The sequence below is a fragment of the Polypterus senegalus genome, chromosome 1, assembly GCF_016835505.1.
Source record: "Polypterus senegalus isolate Bchr_013 chromosome 1, ASM1683550v1, whole genome shotgun sequence".
NCBI lineage: Eukaryota > Metazoa > Chordata > Cladistia > Polypteriformes > Polypteridae > Polypterus > Polypterus senegalus.
Window position 1 is genome coordinate 16,477,850 of NC_053154.1, and position 22,867 is coordinate 16,500,716.

The 22,867-nt window shown below is 40.0% G+C and overlaps 1 protein-coding gene across 1 annotated transcript in view; it reads left to right on the forward strand.

Moving 5' to 3' along the window:
* The first annotated feature begins 378 nt into the window (after positions 1-378).
* hsd17b12a (hydroxysteroid (17-beta) dehydrogenase 12a) overlaps positions 379-22,867 on the forward strand; it is a 130,070-nt gene continuing 107,581 nt past the window's right edge. The window contains exons 1-2 of the mRNA XM_039744235.1: positions 379-444; positions 6,471-6,546. Coding sequence (XP_039600169.1) covers positions 6,486-6,546 — 61 coding nt within the window. The 5' untranslated portion in view covers positions 379-444; positions 6,471-6,485. The remainder of the gene's footprint in view (positions 445-6,470; positions 6,547-22,867) is intronic.

Sequence of the window (22,867 nt, forward strand, 5' to 3'; positions counted from 1 at the left end):
GTTTGGGATAATTGGCATCCCAGGTGTTTGTGATTCGTCAGGTGGGTTTCATGGCTGCCTTCATAAGATACCTCGACTTGCTTCTACCCTTCAAAGTCTGTAGTTGCCATTGTTCAACATGAGGACACGAGCTGTGCCAATGTAAGTCAAAGATGCCATTCTGAGGCTGAAATAACGAGAATAAAACCATTAGAGACATTAGTGATACCTTAGGATGACCAGATTTCATATTCTGTAAACATCAGTGGGGTGTAAAGTTATTTTTGTGGTATCTTTGATTGGCAGAAGCACACCTGAGCTGGGTACCTTGCCAGTGTTGCTCTTGTTATTCACAAATTGGCCTCGTGTATGTGTTGTTGTACAATCTGACTCTGTTTATTTACGTCTTTGTTTTCAGTTGTGACTGGGGCTACAGATGGAATCGGAAAAGCCTACGCAGAAGAGGTAAGAATTTAAAGAATCTGTTCTTTAAATAACAAGCAACATGGTGACTGCTGTGTTTTTATATTTTCCACTTTTACATTTGTTTATATCCCTTCAACACTGAACTACATTGAGTGGATTCTGTAATGAATGGATGGAGTTTTTTAATTTGATTTGACATACAGTGCTTTATTAATTCAGGGGTGGATTGTCTTTTTGCGTGAACCTTTTAGCGGGTCAGTGCGGGGTCAGCCATCGTACAGCACTCCTGGAGCAAGTTTTCAGGTGAAGGGCCCGACAGAGTAGGATCCCTTCTGGCAGTAACAGGATTTGAACTGAAAACCTGTCGGATACCACAGTGGGTTTATGAGTGGATTGTGTTTGTTCATTAAGGCTTTTTTGGTGGCATTTATGCTCTGCTGTCACAGAGTTTTTACCCTGGCCTGATAACTGTCTGTGTGGGTGGGTGTTGATGGTGGGTTTCACTTGTAGGTACCCTGGTTAAATTCCAACCATCGACATGGAGATTATTGCATCTAATGACTGTAGTCATCAACGTCCACATCATCATTGGTTTGACGGTCATTTTCTGGGTTTACAGAAGCTGCCCAATTGTTTTTTTTTTTTCCCCCTCACTTGCTTTGCTCCTATGTGCACTATGGTGGGACACCGATACTTTTCTTATCATCTGACTCTACCTTTATCCACATCTTCTTCAGCCTCCCCTTAGACTTCCTCACTCAATCATCCTTCACCTTTCGCTTCATGTCTCCAAATCACCTGAATCTGTTTCTTCTTAGTCTATCAATGAAAATTCCTCCAAGGACATGGCTGACCGTACACTGTGACCCCCACCCGCCAAAGGTCATGCAATAAGACAAACTCCTCATAGATGAATAAACTATATCATGTCCTTTTGCAATTTCAAATGATCAACATGAGCGAGCGGCTGAGTGAGTGTGTCCTGTGATGATGGCCTGGCGTCTCTTTTGTGATGCGTTACTACTGGGGTAGGCCATGGCTTCTGTCAACCATAAAGTTTAAGTGGGGTGAGGAATGTGATGAGAATAGAAATCAAAGGACATTATGGTCAGACTATTGTATACAGTACACTAGTGAGGCTGCATCTGGACACCACATTGTAAGAAAGACATAGCAGCACTTGAAGTTGTGCAGAGGAGAGCAACCAGCCACCCCAGGACGTAAGGACATGTCCTGCTGTGACCAACTCAAGGAATTAAACCTGTTTAGTCTGAGCAGAGGCGACCTTGCGGGGGCATAATCCAGGTATTTAAAATTCTCAAAGGCATTGATAAAGCAGATCCAGCAACATTCTTTCAACTTAAGGGTGAATCGCGTACGTGTGGACGTCAGTGGAAATTAAGAGGAAGTGCATTTAAACCTGAAGCCAGGAAGCACTTCTTTACAAAAAAAGAGTCATGGCAATCTGGAACAAACTATTGAGACGTGGAGTTGAAGAAGAAACCTCGACAACCTTTAAGAAGAATCTGGATGAGATATCGGGGACAGCTTAGCTATTAGCTTAACAAATGGGCTTGATGGACAGAATGGTCTCCTCTCGTTTGTCAGATTTCTTATGTTCTAAACTATCAAGGATAGGTTCACAAAGTTCAATAAGTAAGACCTTAGCATGACTTTAATACTAGTCTCTAGCCTGCCTCATTATACTATGCCATCATAGCACAAAATTAAAAACATCTCTCCATTGTCAATGTCAGCTTTAGTAGACAGTCGGCTGGAGAACACGTTTGAACTTTCATAGGAAGTGACTGTGAGGGTGGGGTGACCATCCTTAGAAGATTACACCCATCAATCACAGCATTACACCCACCCGCCTAATGCTGTGTAGGTCACCCCTGACCCGTCGAGGCATGGACTTCACAAGCCCTCTGTAGGTGTCCTGTGGTACAGTATGTGGCGCCAGTGCATTAGCAGCAGATCCTTTAAGTCCTGTAAGTTGCGAGGTTAAGTAAGGTTGTTAGGTGGATTGGCAATTCTAAATTGGCCCTAGTGTGTGTGGGTGTGTTTGTGTGTGTGTCCTGCAGTGGGTTGGCACCCTGCCCAGGATTGGTTCCTGCCTTGTGCCCTGTGTTGGCTGGGATTGGCTCCAGCAGACCCCCGTGACCCTGTATTCGGGTTCAGCGGGTTGGAAAATGGATGGATGGAAGTTGCGAGGTGTGGGGCCTCCATGGATCAGACTGGTTTTTCCAGTGCATCCCACAGACGCTCCCTCAGACTGAGATCTGGGGAATTTGGAGACCAAGTCAACACGTCAAACTCGTTTCATGAACAGTTCGTAACACTCAGTAATACCCTACGTTTTCTTAGGTTTCCTCCATTTTGCTAAAAGATAACCTGTATATTTTTTTTTCCTTTCCTGGATTTGTAATGTTTTAATTGTGCAGTACACTGTTAGATTAAGGACTTTTCATGATGGAAATCCAACATAAAACTGCATTTCATTTCTTTCATTCAATGTACAGTCATTGTACTTCCTAACTATTGTAGCTGTTTTTTTATTTATGAATAAACCCATATTTATTTTGGGATATTACTTGTTTTTGTCCTTCACAAGCAGATCTCCTATTTATAGAATATTCCTTTGGGGAAACTTGTTATGCAATGCGCTTGGCTCTTCAGGAATGCATCCTTGGCTTATAGCGAAATAACATGCTAATAGATTATAGACAGTGACTGTGGATGTCGTTCTGCTTGCATGGATGTCTTTAAATATTTAACTGGGAGAAAGCTACTGTTATGTCTCAGTTTTAACCTGTTTTGGCCAATCTGAATGAAGAGACCCTTACATAATCACGGGTGAAAAATAAAATCTCTCAATATACAGTACGTGAGACATATGTACTGTCTTAGTGTTGTGCAAAAAAAAATAATATACATTCATATGAAAAAATCTGAACCCCTCTTAATTATTTGGATTTTAGTTTCTCATTGGCTGAGCTTTCAAAGTAGTAACTTCCTTTTAATATCTGACATGCCTTATGGACATAGTAGGATTTCAGCAGTGACATTAAGTTTATTGGATTAACAGAAAATATGCAATATGCATCATAACAAAATTAGACAGGTGCATAAACTTGGGCACCCCAACAGAGATATGACATCAAACTTAGTTGAGCCTCCTTTTGTTAATCTAACAGCCTCTAGATGCTGTCCTCCTATAGCCTTTGATGAGTGTCTGGATTCTGGATGGAGGTATTTCTGACCATTCTTCATTACGATATCGCTCCAGTTCAGATAAATTTGATGGCTGCCAAGCATGGATAGCCTGCTTCAAATCATCCCATAGATTTCCGATGATATTCAAGTCAGGGGACTGTGACGGCCATTCCAGAACATTGTACTTCTCCCTCTGCATGAATGCCTTTGTAGATTTCAAACTGTGTTTTAGGTCATTGTCTTGTTGGAATATCCAACCGCTGCGTAACTTCAACTTTGTGACTGATGCTTGAACATTATCATGAATAATTTGTTCATATTGGGTTGAATTCATCCGACCCTCGACTTTAACAAGGGCCCCAGGTCCCTGAACTAGCCACACAGCCCCACAGCATGATGGGACCTCCACCAAATGTGACAGTAGGTAGCCGGTGTTTTTCTTGGAATGCGGTGTTCTTCTTCCACCATGCAAAGTGCTTTTTGTTCTGATCAAATAACTCAATTTTTGTCTCATCAGTCCAAAGCACTTTGTTCCAAAATGAATCTGGCTTGTCTAAATGAGCATTTGATACAACAAGTGACTCTGTTTGTGGCGTGAGTGCAGAAAGGGCTTCTTTCTCATCACCTTGCCATACAGATGTTCTTTGTACAAATTGCACTGAATTGTAGAACAATGTACAGGTACACCATCTGCAGTAAGATGTCCTTGCAGGTCTTTGGAGGTGATCTGTGGGTTGTCTGTAACCATTCTCACAATCCTGCGCATATGCCACTCTTGTATTCTTCCAGTTTACCAAGCCAAAAATGTTGGTGAAAAAATTTATAACAATACAAAACCATTCAGACAATTAACCATGTACACCTTTGTTATAAAGAAGCATTTGTGTAAGTAAAATTTATATAGGCATGTGATGACAGTGTTTAATAATTTTGAAAATTAATTTCCTAGGTCCTCCTCACGATATGTAGGTACCTCATGAACTTTTCCCTATTTTGGGCTTCCCTGCTGCAAGCTTCCTAGAATGTGGCACACCAGGACCGTATCTTTTCCCGGACAGTGTCATCAGAGGCTTCTACAATTTGATTTTGACCTGGTGTTCACTTTCTTTTTTAAATATATATATATATATCTTAATTTGGATCTTGAGCTTTGTCCACGAATGAATTAGAAGAAGAAGCACTAGATGGCAGTAGAGAGACAGCTAAAACATAGGCATTGCATTAAGAATCTCCTCCAGGCTTATACTGCTGAAGACTGTAGTACGCCAGTCACACCTCAAAACACAGACATTCAAACTAAACAAATTGTTGTGCTTTAAATTAACTAAAGAGATCTTCATTTAGATCTTGATCTTTGTTTGTCTGCGAATTCCACGCATGCGTAGACCACCTTCCAGTTTAGTACGTGGTTGTTACTCACGGATGTCAACATTGTGCCGGAATAAGGAAAGGGGTGGTGGACAGTGTCACGCTGGTTAGCTCCTGAGGCCTGGTTAGAGAATGAGATTGCTGAAGATAAAAGATACGTGCCTACGTAACATATGAATGAAAGAAAGACAGTGGGTAAATTGAATGACAACGTAACAGCACGTTCCGAAAATTATTATTGTTACGTTGTATCCGGCGAGTGCTGCGCGTCTCACAGTTGTACCGTGGCTTGCTCACATGTCAGTGAAGTGATCCCTATTTATGCTTTAAAGAGCCTGGATACCTATGTGTCCCCCTTTAATAACCATTGCTCCGTGTATATTGCCTTACTCTTTGGATTGGCACAAAGCAACCTGCGAGATTGGAGAAAGGTTGAGAATTAGAGGAAACGACAGCCTCGTGAAAACGAGACGGACTGTGAACGGACAGAATGCTCCTACACCACCACATAATTACTATTCGGACAGTGATTCCGAGTAGGCCGCTCCTATCGAATCAATATCCAAGGGTTTTCTTTTGTAATTTTGTTTCCCTTATAAAAAATCATAATGCTGTGCGACGAAGGGCCCAGTTCACGACTGGCAGCCGCGTTTAAACAGGAAGCCCTTCACAGATAACTTTAACACACGCAACGTAGTTGGGCGCACATGGCTAGTATATATATATATATATATATATATATATATATATATATATATATATATATAAAATCATAATACACACACACACAAACAACACGTGTTTTGCCCTGTTTGGGGCTCTTCAGGTGTAAGCACCTTTGCTTCCCCTTGCAGGGATTGAACCTCGGACGTTGTGTCATGGCGGTTGGTTCTTTTACTTGACAGGGTGTAGATCGGAGTATTACAGTATATCCATAGGTCTGTTCACATTTTGATTATTTGGGTGATCACCTACCAGATGACTTTTGTGGGTGGTCAGCCAGTTGGCAAATATCCGTTTTTATATTATACAGTATAATATAAAATGATATATATATATTTAAATTAAAAATTGTAGTGGCCTCAGCACTGACTCCTGCTGGTCGCTACTCTTAATGACAGCGAATTCTGATTGAGTTCCTCACACCATAACTCATACTTCTGCTTACACTTACACATTTCAGTTTAGAGTCAACAGTTAATTTCTCTTTGTGGAAGTGGGAAGAAGACCTGAGTAGAACACAAAGACAACGTTCACAACAGGCAAAGAGTCAAACCTAAGATGTTGGATCTGTGGACCAACTGTGCTAATCACAAAGCTGTTTTGCCACCTTGGGTCGATTTAAAGTTACTTAAAACTTAACACAACTTTTTCCTTAGCAGAATTTTTACAATGTGCAAAAACATGTCAGTATATTAACAGATCTGTGACACTACTAGTGAATTGTGTTGACCCATTTATTTTTTTTCTTATTTCTCCAGTTGGCTCGCAGTGGCATGTGTGTTGTTCTCATCAGTAGATCCCAGGAGAAACTTGATCAAGTTTCCAATGAAATCAGTAAGTTCTTTTCTTTTCTCCCATTTATGCATTATTGCGGTAGCTGTTTTAGTTTAATTTCTAAATAATTTTTCTTTCTTTCCTTTCATTCTTTCCTCCTTTCTTTCCTTCCAGATTATTGTGTGTAAATTTAGAAAACCTTGTGGTTGTTCAGCCAAGTGCACACCTTTTAAGCTTCAATATGCTTTGATGGCCTCTTGCTGAACTCCTGTCCTTTTACTTCAGAGCGCATTTTCATAGTGACTTTATAAAGAATTAGCCGTAGTCTCTGTTGCCCTACCTGTACCTTCGGCGTTTTTCCCTCTGTATTCACGTGTGTCTGAACAGTCTACTCCTGTAAAGACTGCTCCTCAGACTCTGTCATTATTTTCAAGGCACCCTTCTTGCCTCCTGTCTGGTTTTATACTTTCCATCTTTGAAGGTGACTCTCTCAGCGTGTGCCTTTATTCCTCCTCCTCTTGTGTCTCACACTCCCACTTCTTCTTTTGTGGCATCACCAAAGCTGAACTGACCAATCGCATCAAAATCAAACTGACCAATCCGATTGCTCTGAGGGACTGGACACACAGACCTTAGTGTTTTATTAGATAGTAGATTGGCTGTGGCCTACATAACCTTTGTGCCTCCTGTGATTTGCACGAGTGTGTATAGAGAGTTTGGTGATCACCTGTCGGCAATAAACATAATGCTGAGGATGTTAATAGCACATTTATTGTGGATGCATATGGTCCCACATGACCACACTAGTCATGTAGTGTTGTTGTGTTTTTTTTGTTTTTTGTTTTTTGTTTTTTTTAACTTGGGGGCTTCGCCCCCTGCTTGCTTCGCTCACCAACCCCCATGTTTGGTTGTCCGGATACACACTTGTAAGATTTTTTTTTTTTGAATTATTGATATTTCATTAGTTTCACTTTTATTTCAGAACTTCTGTAAAAACAATATTTGGAATCTTTCATGTTCCAATATGCTGAATCTTTTAAATGAGGTCTGTGAGGCGTGTTTAATAATTTAGGATAAGTTTCTATGTTTGGAATTTCAACACAGACAAAATGATCCACATCATCAGCAGTTAATCTTTTTTTTTTTTTTTTTGCAAAGTAACCAATAAATGCATGTGAGTTAAACCCCGTTTTTGAAATTCTCTGACTTCAACTAATTTCCTTTTGCTTTGCGTCAAAGCGATCTTTACTATCTTTTTTTTGATACTGTAGCGACTGACGTAATAAAGTGTCACAAAAGTTCTACTTTAACAATCGCCGACTGCGTAACCCCAAACGCAACTTTCTAGCACCCACTCCAATCCCACCTCCCAGGGTCTCACCACTCCCTTACCGCATCAATCATCACCCAGCTATCAGTCTTCCGTGCTGCACTCTGCTCCCCCTCGATCGGACCGGACAGTCACTTAAAACAAAAAAGACTTCAGCTTGGCTGGGACGCTGCAGTACTTTGGAATTTTACTGCTTTCATATTCTGTACCTTTCTCTGCATGTGTATCGTGCCTTGGGTCTCTTTTCTCCGCGCTGCTCTTTCTTCTTTGCTGAGAGCACAGGATACTTGTGTGTGCCGCGTGACTTCACATGACTGAATGTGTTGCTGGCTGTCCGTGCTCTTATTTGATAAGAAGGGTGTGTCTTGCAAGAATCTTATGTTCCACGTCCCCGCGAGACTGCCCTGGGACAGTCACTTGGCACCAAGTCTCATGTTTACGGTCCCCGCGAGACCCTGCATGGCCAGTATCGTCGCCTTGCTTTTCCATTCCAGGTTTTTTTTTTTTTAAATCCAGAGCGAGACATATCAGAATTTAATCTTGACTTGTACAGTATCTGTGGATGAAGGCGATGCTCTGCTGTGGAAAATGTTCAAGTTTTCAATTGAAAAATGTTTATGTTAAGTTTAACAAATCTGGATGAACTGAGTGTACAGGACTTTATTTACAGGAACTGCAAGTGTCGTTTTGTATTGGACTAGTAATTTATGTGTTTGATCCGGTCAGTTTATAACCTGGGAATGGTATACAAGTACAGATGCCATAAAACCCATTTTAAATTCATTTAGAATATTATTATATTTTATTACTAGATGAAATTGCCAGGAGAAAAAAAAAGTTTTTTGTTTTTTTTTTTAATTGTTTGAGAAAAATATAATTACGGAGCGCACCAGAAACTTTGTGTCAACTGGATGATAACATACATACAAGACTGCAAAAACAAACATTAAACAACAAACAAATAATCCTGCAGATTTTTCTTGATAAAACCGTTGCTTTTATGGAGCACACCAGAAATGTCCTGAGCGTCAACTGGATGGTAAAAAATATAATTAAAAAAACTACAACTTGACAGATTAATTTTTGTTTTGTGGTGTAGTCATTTTTTTCATGCAGAATTTTTGATGACAAAAAAAAAATAGTCAATTAATATTATTATTAGGTTGACTTAATTGTATTACCACTACAACATTGTTACAGTACGAATAATGCAAGATGAAAATAGAGTTAACAAAAACAAATTTTAAACAGCAAACAAAAAATACTGTGGATTTTTCATGATAAAACTGTCCGTTGCCTTTACGGAGCACATTAGAAACATTCTGAGCATCAACTGGATGATAACCAAGATTATTACAGTCTGCTTCATATACAAGATTGTGGCTAATTGTTGGAGAGGTGTTCATTGGAAGGCGCTTTGTGGATTGAAACCTCTTTATTGTATTTATATTCTTAAATTGTGGGCTATATTGCTGAGTCTGGGGCTCTCTGATGCCACCTTGTGGTTACTAGGTGTCAATTGGATGATCACATACAGTGGACCCTTGACTTACGAACTCAATTCGTTCGTGAGGGCTGGTTGTAACTCAAGTTGGTTGTAAGTCATGACTTTTTTTCCCATAAGAAATAATGGAAATACCCATAATGCATTCCGAGCCTCCCACAGCAACACTTAATTAACCTTTCATAATAAAAAAGGGTTGTATAATGTGCATAATTTACCAAAAACACCAATAATTTTTCTAATGTACTAACTAAAAAGTTACAAAAAGTGCCTAGCCTACCAGAAACAACAGTTTCATACTGTACTCACCATTTAAGTTGACATCTTTGGCTTGCAGGAAGGGAGGAGGAGGAGGAGAATGAAATGGAAGGTGGTTATTGTTTGGAAAGAGCTTCCTTATACATATCTTTTCTTTGTAAAATTGTCGAGATGGTGGATTTCGACATGCCGTACATATTAGTGAGATTAGTCACATGAACATCACTCTCATATTTCCGCACAATTTCCTTCTTTGTTTCGATTGTGATCACTTTCTTTACCTTCGTTGCCTTCTCTTCCTTCCTTAGCAATTATCGAAATTAATTATATAAATCACTACACTGACCAAAATTACGTCCACAAACACATGTATCTGGGCTCCGACTGACGCTTACGAACGCTCTCGGCTGTTTGTTTACAATCGCACAAGTGGATACACGTGACCGCATTCGTACATTGGTCGTAATTCAAAACAAAAATTTTGGTTATAAACCAAGTTGTTCGTATGTCAGGCCAGTCGTATATTGAGGGTCGACTGTACATGATTGTTACATTCTGCTTTATATATAAGACTAGGGGGCTCCACCCCCTGCTCGCTTTGCTCTACCACCCCCGAGTTTGGTTAACCGGATGTACAATTTAAAGAGATTATTTTCATGGGAATTGTTACATATTCATTATTTTCACTTTTACTCCAAAACTTTGGTTAAAAACAATATTTGGAATTAACTTTTCTTCAAGATCACATTGAATTTTGATTCTGTGTTTGGACTTACATCGTGACAACGCAATGTATAACTGCCTGGGAGTGATTATCGTTTCTTTCTCTTTAATAAATAAACCGACTTTTTCGAATGTTTGTCCCTGCTCTTTCTTTTTCGCTTAGTCGTTGACATGTCATCTAGAACATATAAAATTATTGTCCTGATAAAATGTATAAGAGCTGAGAGAGCAGGAAGTGTGCCTGCCAAAAGCATTCACACGACTGAGAGGTTAGATGACCGTGGTCTTGTTTGAAAATAGTTGTAAATAGGGCGTGACTTGAAAGAGTCTCATCTTAAGTCTTATGTGACTTCATTCCAAGAAGTCTCTCTGAAAGTCGCATCTCGTTTCCCATGATTTTTTATTATAATTACTGTTTACTGTAATTACTGTTTGTATGAAAATGTGCTATATAAATAAATGCTGCTGTTGTTGATAATAAAGAGATATTATATTATGTCATTGCGACCGTATTCCTGATATTCCTGACCTGTCCGCCAGTCTCCCGAGAAGTGACAACAGGTAGCCGACATAAACTGATAAACAACCAAAAACATTCTTCAGTGCAAATATGCAGCATTGGCCCTCTTAAAAGGGAACTAAAGTACAGTCTGTACATCATATACCTCACTTTTGAGGTCTAATACGCTTATCACATCAGCACACATTCTAATAACGACTCGCTGACATGAATTATTTTGCGTGCGAATCAGCATTTAGTTGCTTTGGCTGCATTTCCCAGTTTCTCTGAAATGTTGTGTACGCATGGGTGAGAGTTACATGAAATATACACAAAATTTAGAGTCAGGTTTGTCTCTTCTAAATCAAGTCATTTGTGTGGGAAGTTGCAGCTGCACATTTTGAGCCTCTTTTTGTGCATACACAAGCTTTATAAATGAGGGCACCGTAATGTGTGGCGTCACAGGTGTTTGTGATTCCTCAGGTGGGTTTCATGGCTTCATAAGATACCACAGTTTTCTTCTACCCTTTAGAGTCAGCAGCTGCTATTGTTCAACATGAGGACAAGCGCTGTGCCAATGAAAGTCAGAGAAGCCATAATGAGGCTGAAAAACAAGAATAAAACCATCTGAGACATCAGTAAAACCTCAGGATAACCAAAATCAACTCTGTGGAATTTCATGAAGAAGAAAGAACACACTGGTGAGCTCAGGAGTCACAAAGGGACTGGTAGGCCAAGGAGGACCTCCACTGATGAGGACAGAAGAATCCTCACTATGGTAAAGAAAAAGCCCCCAAAGGCTTGTCAGACAGATTAGAAACAGACTTCAGGGGGCCGGTGTGTGTGTGTGTGTGTCGGAGATGACTATCAGCAGAAGACTTCATGAGCAAAAACACAGAGGACACCCTGCAAGAACAGAACACTAGTTAGCCACAAAAACAGGATGGCCAGATTACAGTTTGTGAAAAAGGACTTGAAAGAGCCTGCAGAATTCTGGGAAAAGGTCTTGTGGACAGACGAGACAAAGATGAACTTCATCAGAGTGATGGCGAGGACAAAGTGTGAAGATGTGAAGGAACAAAAACAACATTTATTTCTATAGCACATTTTCATACAAATAATGTAGCTCAAAGTGCTTTACATGATGAAGAAAAGAGAAATTAAAGACAAAGTAAGAATTGGCATCAGACAACACTGATTAACACAGAATAAGAGTAAGGTCCGATGGCCAGGGAGGACAGAAAAAACAAAAAAACTCCAAACGTCTGGAGAGGAAAAAATAAAATCTGCAGGGGTTCTGAGGCCACGAGACCACCCAGTCCCCTCTGGGCAATCTACCTAACATAAATGAAACAGTCCTCTTTGTATTTAGGGTTCTCATGGAAGGACTTGATGATGATGGTCATGTAGACTTCTGGCTTTTAATCCATCAATGTAGGAACATCAAGGTGCTTTGATTAGGTGGTGATGGCACAGATCGCCACCACAGAAAACTGGGAAAAGAAACAGAAGAGAGTAGGGGTTTGTACAGATTTTAGAGCCACCATGAATAGTTATTATAATGAATTGAATGTACAGGGTATCAGGATTAAATGATGGTGAAGTTATGAGAAGGTCATGTTAAAGTAATGTGTTTTCAGCAGTGTTTTAAAGTGCTCTACTGTATCAGCCTGGCGAATTCCTATTGGCAGGCTATTCCAGATTTTAGGTGCATAACAGCAGAAGGCCGCCTCACCACTTCTTTTAAGTTTTGCTCTTGGAATTATAAGGAGACACTAATTTGAGGATCTAAGGTTACGATTTGGAATATAACGTGTCAAACATTCCGATATATAAGATGGAGCGAGATTATTTAAGGCTTTATAAACCATAAGCAGAATTTTAAAGTCAATCCTGAATGACACAGGCAACCAGTGTAGTGACATCAAAACTGGAGAGATGTGCTCAGATTTTCTTTTCCTAGTTAGGATTCTAGCAGCTGCATTCTGCACTCATTGCAGTCGATTTATGTCTTTCTTGGGTAGTCCTGAGAGGAGTGCATTACAGTAATCTAGTCGACTGAAAACAAAAGCGTGAATTAATTTCTCAGCATCTTTCAATGATATAAGAGGTCTAACTTTAGCTATGTTTCTTAAGTGAAAAAATGCTGTCCTAGTGGTCTGATGAATATGCGATTTAAAATTCAGATTACAGTCAGAACTTACTCCTAAGTTCTTTACCTCCATCTTGACTTTTAATCCTAATGCAGTTTATGCTAAGTTTATTTCTAATAATCTCATTGTCTCCATTATTGCCAGTCACTAAGATTTCTGTTTTCTCTTTATTTAGCTTGAGAAAATTACTATTCATCCAATTAGAAACACAAGTAAGACATTGTGATAGTGAAATAACAGCGTCTGGGTCATCAGGTGCTATTGATAAGTACAGCTGCGTGTCGTCAGCATAGCTGTGGTAACTCACATTGTGCCCCGAGATAATCTGACCTAATGGAAGCATGTAGATTGAGAAGAGCAGCGGACCCAGGATAGAGCCTTGTGGAACACCATATCGGATATCATGTGTCTTTGAGTTGTGATTATCACAACTAACAAAGAATTTTCTACCTGCCAGGTAGGATTCAAACCAATTTAAGACCCTGCCAGAGAGGCCCACCCATTGACTAAGGCGATTTCTAAGAATATTATGATCAATGGTGTCAAATGCAGCACTCAGATCTAAGAGGATGAGAACAGAACAAAAACTATTTGCCTCCTTCCTGATTTCTTATTCTTTTGCATGTTTGTCACACAAAATGTTTCTGATCATCAAACACATTTAACCATTAGTCAAATATAACACAAGTAAACACAAAATGCAGTTTTTAAATGATGGTTTTTATTATTTAGGAGAAAAAATCCAAACCTACATGGCCCTGTGTGAAAAAGTAATTGCCCCCTGAACCTAATAACTGGTTGGGCCACCCTTAGCAGCAATAACTGCAATCAAGCGCTTATGATAACTTGCAATGAGTCTTTTACAGCGCTCTGGAGGAATTTTGGCCCACTCATCTTTGCAGAATTGTTGTAATTCAGCTTTATTTGAGGGTTTTCTAGCATGAACCGCCTTTTTAAGGTCATGCCATAGCATCTCAATTGGATTCAGGTCAGGACTTTGACTAGGCCACTCCAAAGTCTTCATTTTGTTATTCTTCAGCCATTCAGAGGTGGATTTGCTGGTGTGTTTTGGGTCATTGTCCTGTTGCAGCACCCAAGATCGCTTCAGCTTGAGTTGACGAACAGATGGCCGGACATTCTCCTTCAGGATTTTTTGGTAGACAGTAGAATTCATGGTTCCATCTATCACAGCAAGCCTTCCAGGTCCTGAAGCAGCAAAACAACCCCAGACCATCACACTAACACCACCATATTTTACTGTTGGTATGATGTTCTTTTTCTGAAATGCTGTGTTCCTTTTACGCCAGATGTAACGGGACATTTGCCTTCCAAAAAGTTCAAATTTTGTCTCATCAGTCCACAAGGTATTTTCCCAAAAGTCTTGGCAATCATTGAGATGTTTCTTAGCAAAATTGAGACGAGCCCTAATGTTCTTTTGCTTAACAGTGGTTTGCGTCTTGGAAATCTGCCATGCAGGCCGTTTTTGCCCAGTCTCTTTCTTATGGTGGAGTCGTGAACACTGACCTTAATTGAGGCAAGTGAGGCCTGCAGATCTTTAGACGTTGTCCTGGGGTCTTTTGTGACCTCTCGGATGAGTCGCCTCTGCGCTCTTGGGGTAATTTTGGTCGGCCGGCCACTCCTGGGAAGGTTCACCACTGTTCCATGTTTTTGCCATTTGTGGATAATGGCTCTCTCTGTGGTTCGCTGGAGTCCCAAAGCTTTAGAAATGACTTTATAACCTTTACCAGACTGATAGATCTCAATTACTTCTGTTCTCATTTATTCCTGAATTTCTTTGGATCTTGGCATGATGTCTAGCTTTTGAGGTGCTTTTGGTCTACTTCTCTGTGTCAGGCAGCTCCTATTGAAGTGATTTCTTGATTGAAACAGGTGTGGCAGTAATCAGGAAATTGAACTCAGGTGTGATACACCACAGTTAGGTGATTTTTTAACAAGGGGGCAATTACTTTTCACACAGGGCCATGTAGGTTTGGATTTTTTTCTCCCTAAATAATAAAAACCATCATTTAAAGACTGCATTTTGTGTTTACTTGTGTTATATTTGACTAATGGTTAAATGTGTTTGATGATCAGAAACATTTTGTGTGACAAACATGCAAAAGAATAAGAAATCAGGAAGGGGGCAAATAGTTTTTCACACCACTGTAAATGGCCTCTGTCTGCATTTACCCACAAGTCATTTACTACTTTAACGAGTGCAGTTTCTGTGGTGTGATTTGTTCTAAAACCCAACTGCCCAAGATCCAAAGTAGACCACCTCATCTGTTAAACATGGCAATGGTGGTGTTATGGCTGGCACAGGTCCTGGCACACTTCTCTTAATTAATGATGGCACTGCTGTGACACAATGAATTCTGAAGTGTGGAGAAACATCTGATCTGCTCAAGTTCCAATCAGTGCCTCAAAACTCACTGGACGGCACTTCATCCTACAACAAGATGATGATCCAAACATACTGCTGAGGCCACACATGAGTTTATCAAAGCTAACAAATGAAACATTGGTTTGGCCATTCAAGGGTCACCCACTTTAAAGCCAACTGAGCAGGCCATCCAAGAGAAGAGAAAACTTAAGGGGACAAGCCCCCAAAACAAGCAGGAGCTGAAGATGGCTGCGTGAGAGGGCATCACCAGAGAAGATGCTCAGCACCTGGTGATGTCTGTGAATCACAGACTTCAAGCAGTCATTGCACGTGAGGGATATGTGACTAAATATGACCACGGCTGTAACAGATCTGCCACTGTTGTGTCCAAACATTGTGGTGCCGTGAAATGGGGGGGACTGTGTAGAAAAATTGTTGTGTGGCAGAATTTTATGCAAACCCTTAAGTGAAAGTTTGCAATTTGCACTTTAACCTCGATGTCTGAATTGTCTGATTTGTAATTTTAAACTGTAGAGCAGGGGGTCAATTCAAAGAAAAATGAGTCTTTATGGAGGCCACTGTATGTTCTTCGCTGTTTCATTTTTCTCCCATGCTATCATGAGCTCTTCTTGAAAACAGTTTTACTAATAGAATAGCAGATCTGTATTTGCCATTCACAGTGGCATATTAGGTTGCATCTGTCTGAAACAAAAAGTTATTTTTACTTTTATTTGTGCTTGTGGGCCAAATTCAACTTTCTGTACACATTCATATCAGATTTGGGTTGCTTGAAAGACTTAATCTATCGTTTTTGAGACCCAAATTAGACTTGAATCGCTTTTGGCTGCAGTGTGGACAAGTCCCAGAAGACCTTGATGAACGCAGAAGGTGTATAATAAGTTTACAAAGTACTTGAAATGTTCAAAAAAAAAAAAATTAGGAAAGAATGTTCTAAATTGCCGTGATGAAGGATCTGATAAGAGGAGACAATCCAGTAAAACGGGAAGACGTGATTTCCTCTCTTTTGCATTTACCTTTGAAGGGCACATAGGCCCAACGAAATTGCATTTGTTTGAAAGCATTAGCTGCCTGTGTGCAGTGAGGGCTCTGCAGCGGCGTGTGTCGTGATGCGACTGCACGGCATTTGTGTGCGAGACGGCTTCTAAATGAATGTCACTTGGGCTAATGCAAATGAGCCGGCGATATTTTTAGCCTAGTTGAAAGGCAGGCATTCAGCCAGCTGTTTATCCACGCTGACACAAGCCTTCTGGGGGAAAGGCTGTGGCACTACATCGACAAAGGTTCGGAGACGCAAGCACGCCAAGATGGGCCTGGCCAGTCATCTCGAGTACATTGGCGCCAGTCTTGTCTTTGGTTGAGCCTTTGATTATCGCACTGCATACTCCCAAACACATCTGCATTTTGAACATGGCTTTCACTTTTATTTTTATTGATTAATTATATCTTTTTAATTTGGGATTCATCACTTTGATGCAGATACTGATTAATTTTAACATTTTGCTCATATTTACTATAGTACTGGGACGTTGTTGTGATGTGAAATTTTGCATACAAGTTGATAAATATTCTGTATGTCTTTATTTATAACTTAGACAAAGCAATGTAATATTAGTGTTACATTAATGAGAAGCATTCATGTTTACCCTCCCCTTTTAGGAATGAGTCTCTGTGTAATTTTACGACAGGGTCAGGGAAAGTTCCTCAAACCAGTTTGGCTAATATTCCTCTGCAGGACCTCCAGTCAACTCCCACGGTAAAGTCAGGCTGCCTAACAAGCTTTACCTTAACACATGGTTTGGAGGACAGGTGTTGAGGGTATTCTGTCCCCCAAATACCCCCCCATTGGCCTGAAGTATGGCTGTTTGGAATTGGCTTGTATCAGAAGTATTTAAGTACCATGACGTCCTATTGGCTGTAGGGGATGGACAGAAAACCTATAATTTTGCTTGCTTTACCTCACCCTCTCTCTCTGTCTCTTACCAAACTGATGAAGGAGCATCACACATCATGAACTGAAAAGGAAAACACTAATTAAGAGCACAGCTCGGCAGCCATTTTGAGGCAGGCATGCGGCCTGTTCTGAAGAAAGCTGACCACAAATGAGGACTAAACTAGAGACATTTTAAGTAACTCACAAGTCTGTATGCCACCTGAAACTACACATCAACACTTATGAGGTTGTCCATCCATTATCCAGTCCGCTATATCCTAACTACATGGTCACAGGGGTCTGCTGGAGCCAATCCCAGCCAACACAGGGCGCAAGGCAGGAAACAAACCCTGGGCCGGGTGCCAGCCCACCGCAGCTTATCAGGTTGTATGGTTGCCAGTATTCACTTGTATTTTGCTTATTGTTATTATTTATGAATATTTTCAATAATACATTATTTAATGTGTAACTTAACTCATGCTTGTCTTTTACTACACCTAATTAATTACCTGTGGTGGTAAATGTAGAATGGAAGGTGGGGAGAAGTTATAAAGTACAATACCTTACAGACAGTGGTAAGCAAGTCTGGGAGATTTGAGGCATTCTGACAAAGGCTGCGTATTAATAATACAAAAGGGGAAAGTAGAGTAATAGAGAGCTCTACCAAGACAAAACAGACATGATGGCAGACCAGTTTTTTTTTTTTCATTCAGCAAGTGGCTGGCTTTATTTCTGGTAAATAGTGTTGTGCTATGATTCACCATTAAAGGTGGATTTTCAGGATGTGGCTATAAAGGGCAAACACCTGAAAGAGTAACCACACAAGTTTATTGGAAAGTGGACACTTTTCACACTGGTGCATCCCAGCATGCACAGGAGTGTGTCAGACAATGGGGGCCAAAAAACTGAGAGCTTTATATCAACCAGTGATTCTCGAGATGCGCTTGGTAGCAGCTTAATAAGGAATATTATCCATGATGTATTTATGGAGTTCTGAGAAGGGGACGACTCTGGCCTGAGACCTGTTCCTAGATTGTCATGGAAGTCCAGTAGTTCAGTGGAGGGCTATTTTTTTTACATTTTTTTTTATGGTTCATTGAAAAACAGTTGGAATGAAGTTTTAGTTTCTTCATTCCTTAAAGTCACAAAGACAATGAAGTTCCTTCTTCTCTCCTGCCGTCAAAAAACCAAGCTAACATCCATCCGTCCATCAGTTTTCTAGACCTACTTATGCCAGTGGTTCTTATAATGAGCCAATTTTGCGTAATTAAACATTCTCATTCCTCCTAACACCATTGGTTGGGGGGCAGGGGAGGGCATGGAGAATCACCAAAGAATGGCATCAGGAGGGTTTCGGCCATCCAAGCGGTGATTCATCGCAAGGTCTCCCTCAAGTAGGGGCGGACTGGCCATTAGGGCTTTTGGGCAATGCCTGGTGGGCCGCGGACTCTTGTCTGGTCATGGGCTAGTCGTTTCATGAAATAAATTTAATGTACTGGTTACTGTTTGACATTAAAATTAATTTTCTAAACTACTAAACATTATCTGTCTGGTACTGCGATTTATATAGTCCTCTATTTTTCATTTTTATTACTATTTAATTTAATATTGTTTCTTTGTATCAGTATACTGCTGCTGGATTATGTGAATTTCCCCTTGGGATTAATAAAGTATCTATCTATCTATCTATCTATCTATCTATCTATAATATACCATCTTACGTCATCGAGTTGTTTTAGTTGTCATTACACAATGTTGCAACGAAAAATTTGGTCAAAACTGCCTTTGGCCGATTTCTGTTTCGATACCGCTACATTTCAGTTAGCATATACATTATTGCAGTTTATTTTGTCTCATATCTAGTATTTTAATTCTTCGGTACTGATTAGTTTAGATTATGTATTATGCATTTTATTGTTCGCTGGTCGTAGGCGTGGTTTTCAGCTGCGATTATTAGTATGAGGAAATAAAGTTATAAAGCACAAGATGATAGGAATTTTTCATATTAGGATGGAACATTTATAGTTTATCGTTAAATTAATGGAACATTTCAATCATGTGGGGTTTTCATTATAACTGTGGTTACAATTTATTCCATTGTAAATGAGCAGTTTGATTATCGAGTAGAGTTCATATCATAGGCAAGTCGGGCCGGTTTGGAGACCCAGTCTGCTCCTGCCATCAAGCCATCCGCAACCATTTCTCACTCATTCAGTGTAACACAATTGGAGATATCCCACGACACCAAAGTGGGGTGCAAATCATAAATTAAAGAAAAAACACCAGCTAATACAAAACACAGCATACCTTCCACAACACTTTCATAAACCAAATGAATGACCCAAAGCAGTAAAATGTCTAATATTCTACAGTCCATCAGTACTTTGATGTTACTCTCCGACAAGGCCCTGGACCAGAGAAAAGGCTGTGCATCCTTGGCAGTGAAAATAGTCAACCTGTTTACCAGGATTTAGGTAAAATTATACAAGTTTGACGCCATGCTACAGCAGAGTCAATCTACAGGACTGCCAAGTGTTCAGAATTGCCACCGTACACCAAGTTAGCCCACCATCGCTAGGCAAAAAACGAGCAGCCGCAAAAGTTAAGCGCCCTAATTGAGCCTTATTCTGACCGTAAGCCGTAAGGAGACTGTGAACTAAAAAGCAAAATCCATCTTCACCCAATTCATATCTCTTAGATTTCTTTGTTTTTCCCCAGAGGTCTGCAGTGAGAGACTTTTTTTTACTCTTTTATTGATTTTATTAAAATCACACATCATTCCATATAAATATAAGATCAAAACAAATCAACCTCCACCCCTGAGAAATCAATCAATCAATCAATCAACATTTATTTATATAGCACATATTCATACAAAAAAATGTAGCTCAAAGTGCTTTACAAAATGAATAGAAAAATAGAAGACACAATAAAAAATAAACATTAATTAACATAGAATAAGAGTAAGGTCCGATGGCCAGGGTGGACAGAAAAAACAAAAAACTCCAAAAGCTGGAGAAAAAAATAAAATCTGTAGGGGTTCCAGACCAAGAGACCGCCCAGTCCCCTCTGGGCATTCTACCTAACATAAATCATCATATTTTCATGGAAGGACCTGATGATGATGGTCACGTAGATAAGAGGGCTAAGCCAGCAGAGTAAAACTTAAAGCTAGTAAAAATAAGTAAATAGATGAATTAATAAGTGAATAAAGATAGATTAAGCCTCAGTGCTTTAAAATCTTATTCTAAAATGTTATTGATGAGATCCTGCCAGGTTCTGAAAAAGTTCTGCACAGATCCTCTAATGAGAATTTGATTTTTACTTTTTTTATTAACAATCCAGCCCAACCTTGGTGAGGCCAAGAAACCGCCAGCTGGATCAAAGCACATAACCATAAACATAGCCGGGCTAGGGGATTGCAGCCATTGCATCTGCACATTGTTGTATTTAATAAACTAAACTTAACAAACAAACCAGAAAAAAAGAGAACCTGTGAATGCAAGATATGGGACATGGCCATCTTCATCATCCACCTTCTACGCCAGTGGTCTCAAATTCCACTCCTGGAGTGACCACTTTTTGCTCCTAATTAAACTTCTTTACCTTTCATTTTAATTGACTTGTTTTTTAAGATTTGTTACCCTGAGTTTCTTCATCGTTCCTCTGAATTGCTTCATTTCTTTCCTTAAATGGCACCCAAGCAGAAATGAAATGTGAAGTGAAGGAGCCAACAGAAGTCCAACTAAGTCAGGGCCTCAAACGACAACCAATTTCACTCCAACCAGTTGCTTAATCAGGCTCTAATCGTTCATTAAACGCATTCTTTAATTCCATGGTTTGTTGCTGCTCTCAGTGTGCAATAGCAGACGTTTCTGAAATTGTTGATTTTCTCTTTTCTAAAAGCTCTGATAAAATGTTTTGTGGACCTGAGCAGATTGACATTCCTGAGATCTTCACCCTTTTTATTTTCAGATATAGAATGATGGACACCAGTTGTTTTGGCTCATTTTGTATCTCATTATTGTTTGGCTGCTAAGTAAGGAAAAAGAAACATTAGAACACTCTAGACGAGAACAGACCATTCAGCCCATCAAAGCTCGCCAGTCCTATCCACTTATTTCCTCCAAGAAAACATCAAGTCGAGTTTTGAAAGTCCCTAACGTCTTACTGTCTACCACACTACTTGGTCGCTTATTCCAAGTGTCTATCGTTCTTTGTGTAAAGAAAAACTTCCTAATGTTTGTGCGAAATTTACCCTTAACAAGTTTCAACTGTGTCCCTGAGTTCTCAATGAACTCATTTTAAAGTCACCGTCTTGATCCGCTGGACTAATTCCCTTCATAATTTTAAACACTTCAATCATGTCACCTCTTAATCTTCTTTTGCTTAAACTGTAAAGGCTCAGCTCTTTTAATCTTTCCTCATAACTCATCCCCTGTAGCCCTGAATCAGCCTCGTCGCTCTTCTCTGGACCTTTTCTTGTGCTGTTATGTCTTTTTTGTAGCCTGGAGACCAAAACTGCACACAGGACTCCAGATGAGGCCTCACCAGTGTGTTATAAAGCTTGAGCAGAACCTCCTGTGACTTGTACTCCACACATCAAGGCGCTATATAACTTGACATTCTGTTAGCCTACTTAATGGCCTCTGAACACTGTCGGTAATTTGATAGCTTAGAGTCCACTATGACTCCTAAATCCTTCTCATAAGTTGTACTTTCGATTTTCCGACCGCCCATTGTGTATTCAAACCTGACATTTTTACTTCCTATGTGTAGTTCTTTACATTTACTGACATTAAATTTCATCTGCCACAAATCTGCCCAAGCCTGTCTGCTATCCAACTCCTTATGTAACGATATAACAGATTCCAAATGATCTGCTAATCCACCTATCTTGGTATCATCTGCAAACTTAACCAGCTTGTCACTTATATTCCTATCTAAATCATTTATCTATACTAATAAAAGGCAAAGCCCTCACTCACTCACTTACTCACTCACTCATCACTAATTCTCCAACTTCCCGTGTGGGTGGAAGGCTGAAATTTGGCAGGTTCATTCCTTACAGCTTCCTTACAAAAGTTGGGCAGGTTTTATATCGAAATTCTACGCGTAATGGTCATAACTGGAAGCTGTTTTTCTCCATTTACTGTAATGGAGATGAGCTTGAACGCCGTGGGGCGGAGTTTCGTGACATCATCACGCCTCCCACGTAATCACGCAGTACGTAGAAAATCAGGAAGACCTCCAAAAAGCGCTGAAGAAAACATGCATTATATAATTGAGAAGGCAGCGAAACAAAAGAAGCGAAGCGAAAGTGACATATACAACCATGTTCATGAGTTCTGCTACTTCAGAAACAAAGCACGATGTAAACCTACACTTTAAATTAAGTTCATAGACAGGCTGCTGCTGGCGTTTGTAATTTAGTGCCTGCCCATATAAGGTCAGTCCGTCAGCGGAAATCCAATAGCAAACTGCCACGGTAAATATTCACGGGTGAAGGACTGTGCTTATGGAGAGGAAGATGAGATGGTCAGGGTGGTGTTTGACACAAACTCAGCAAAACTGCGAGAG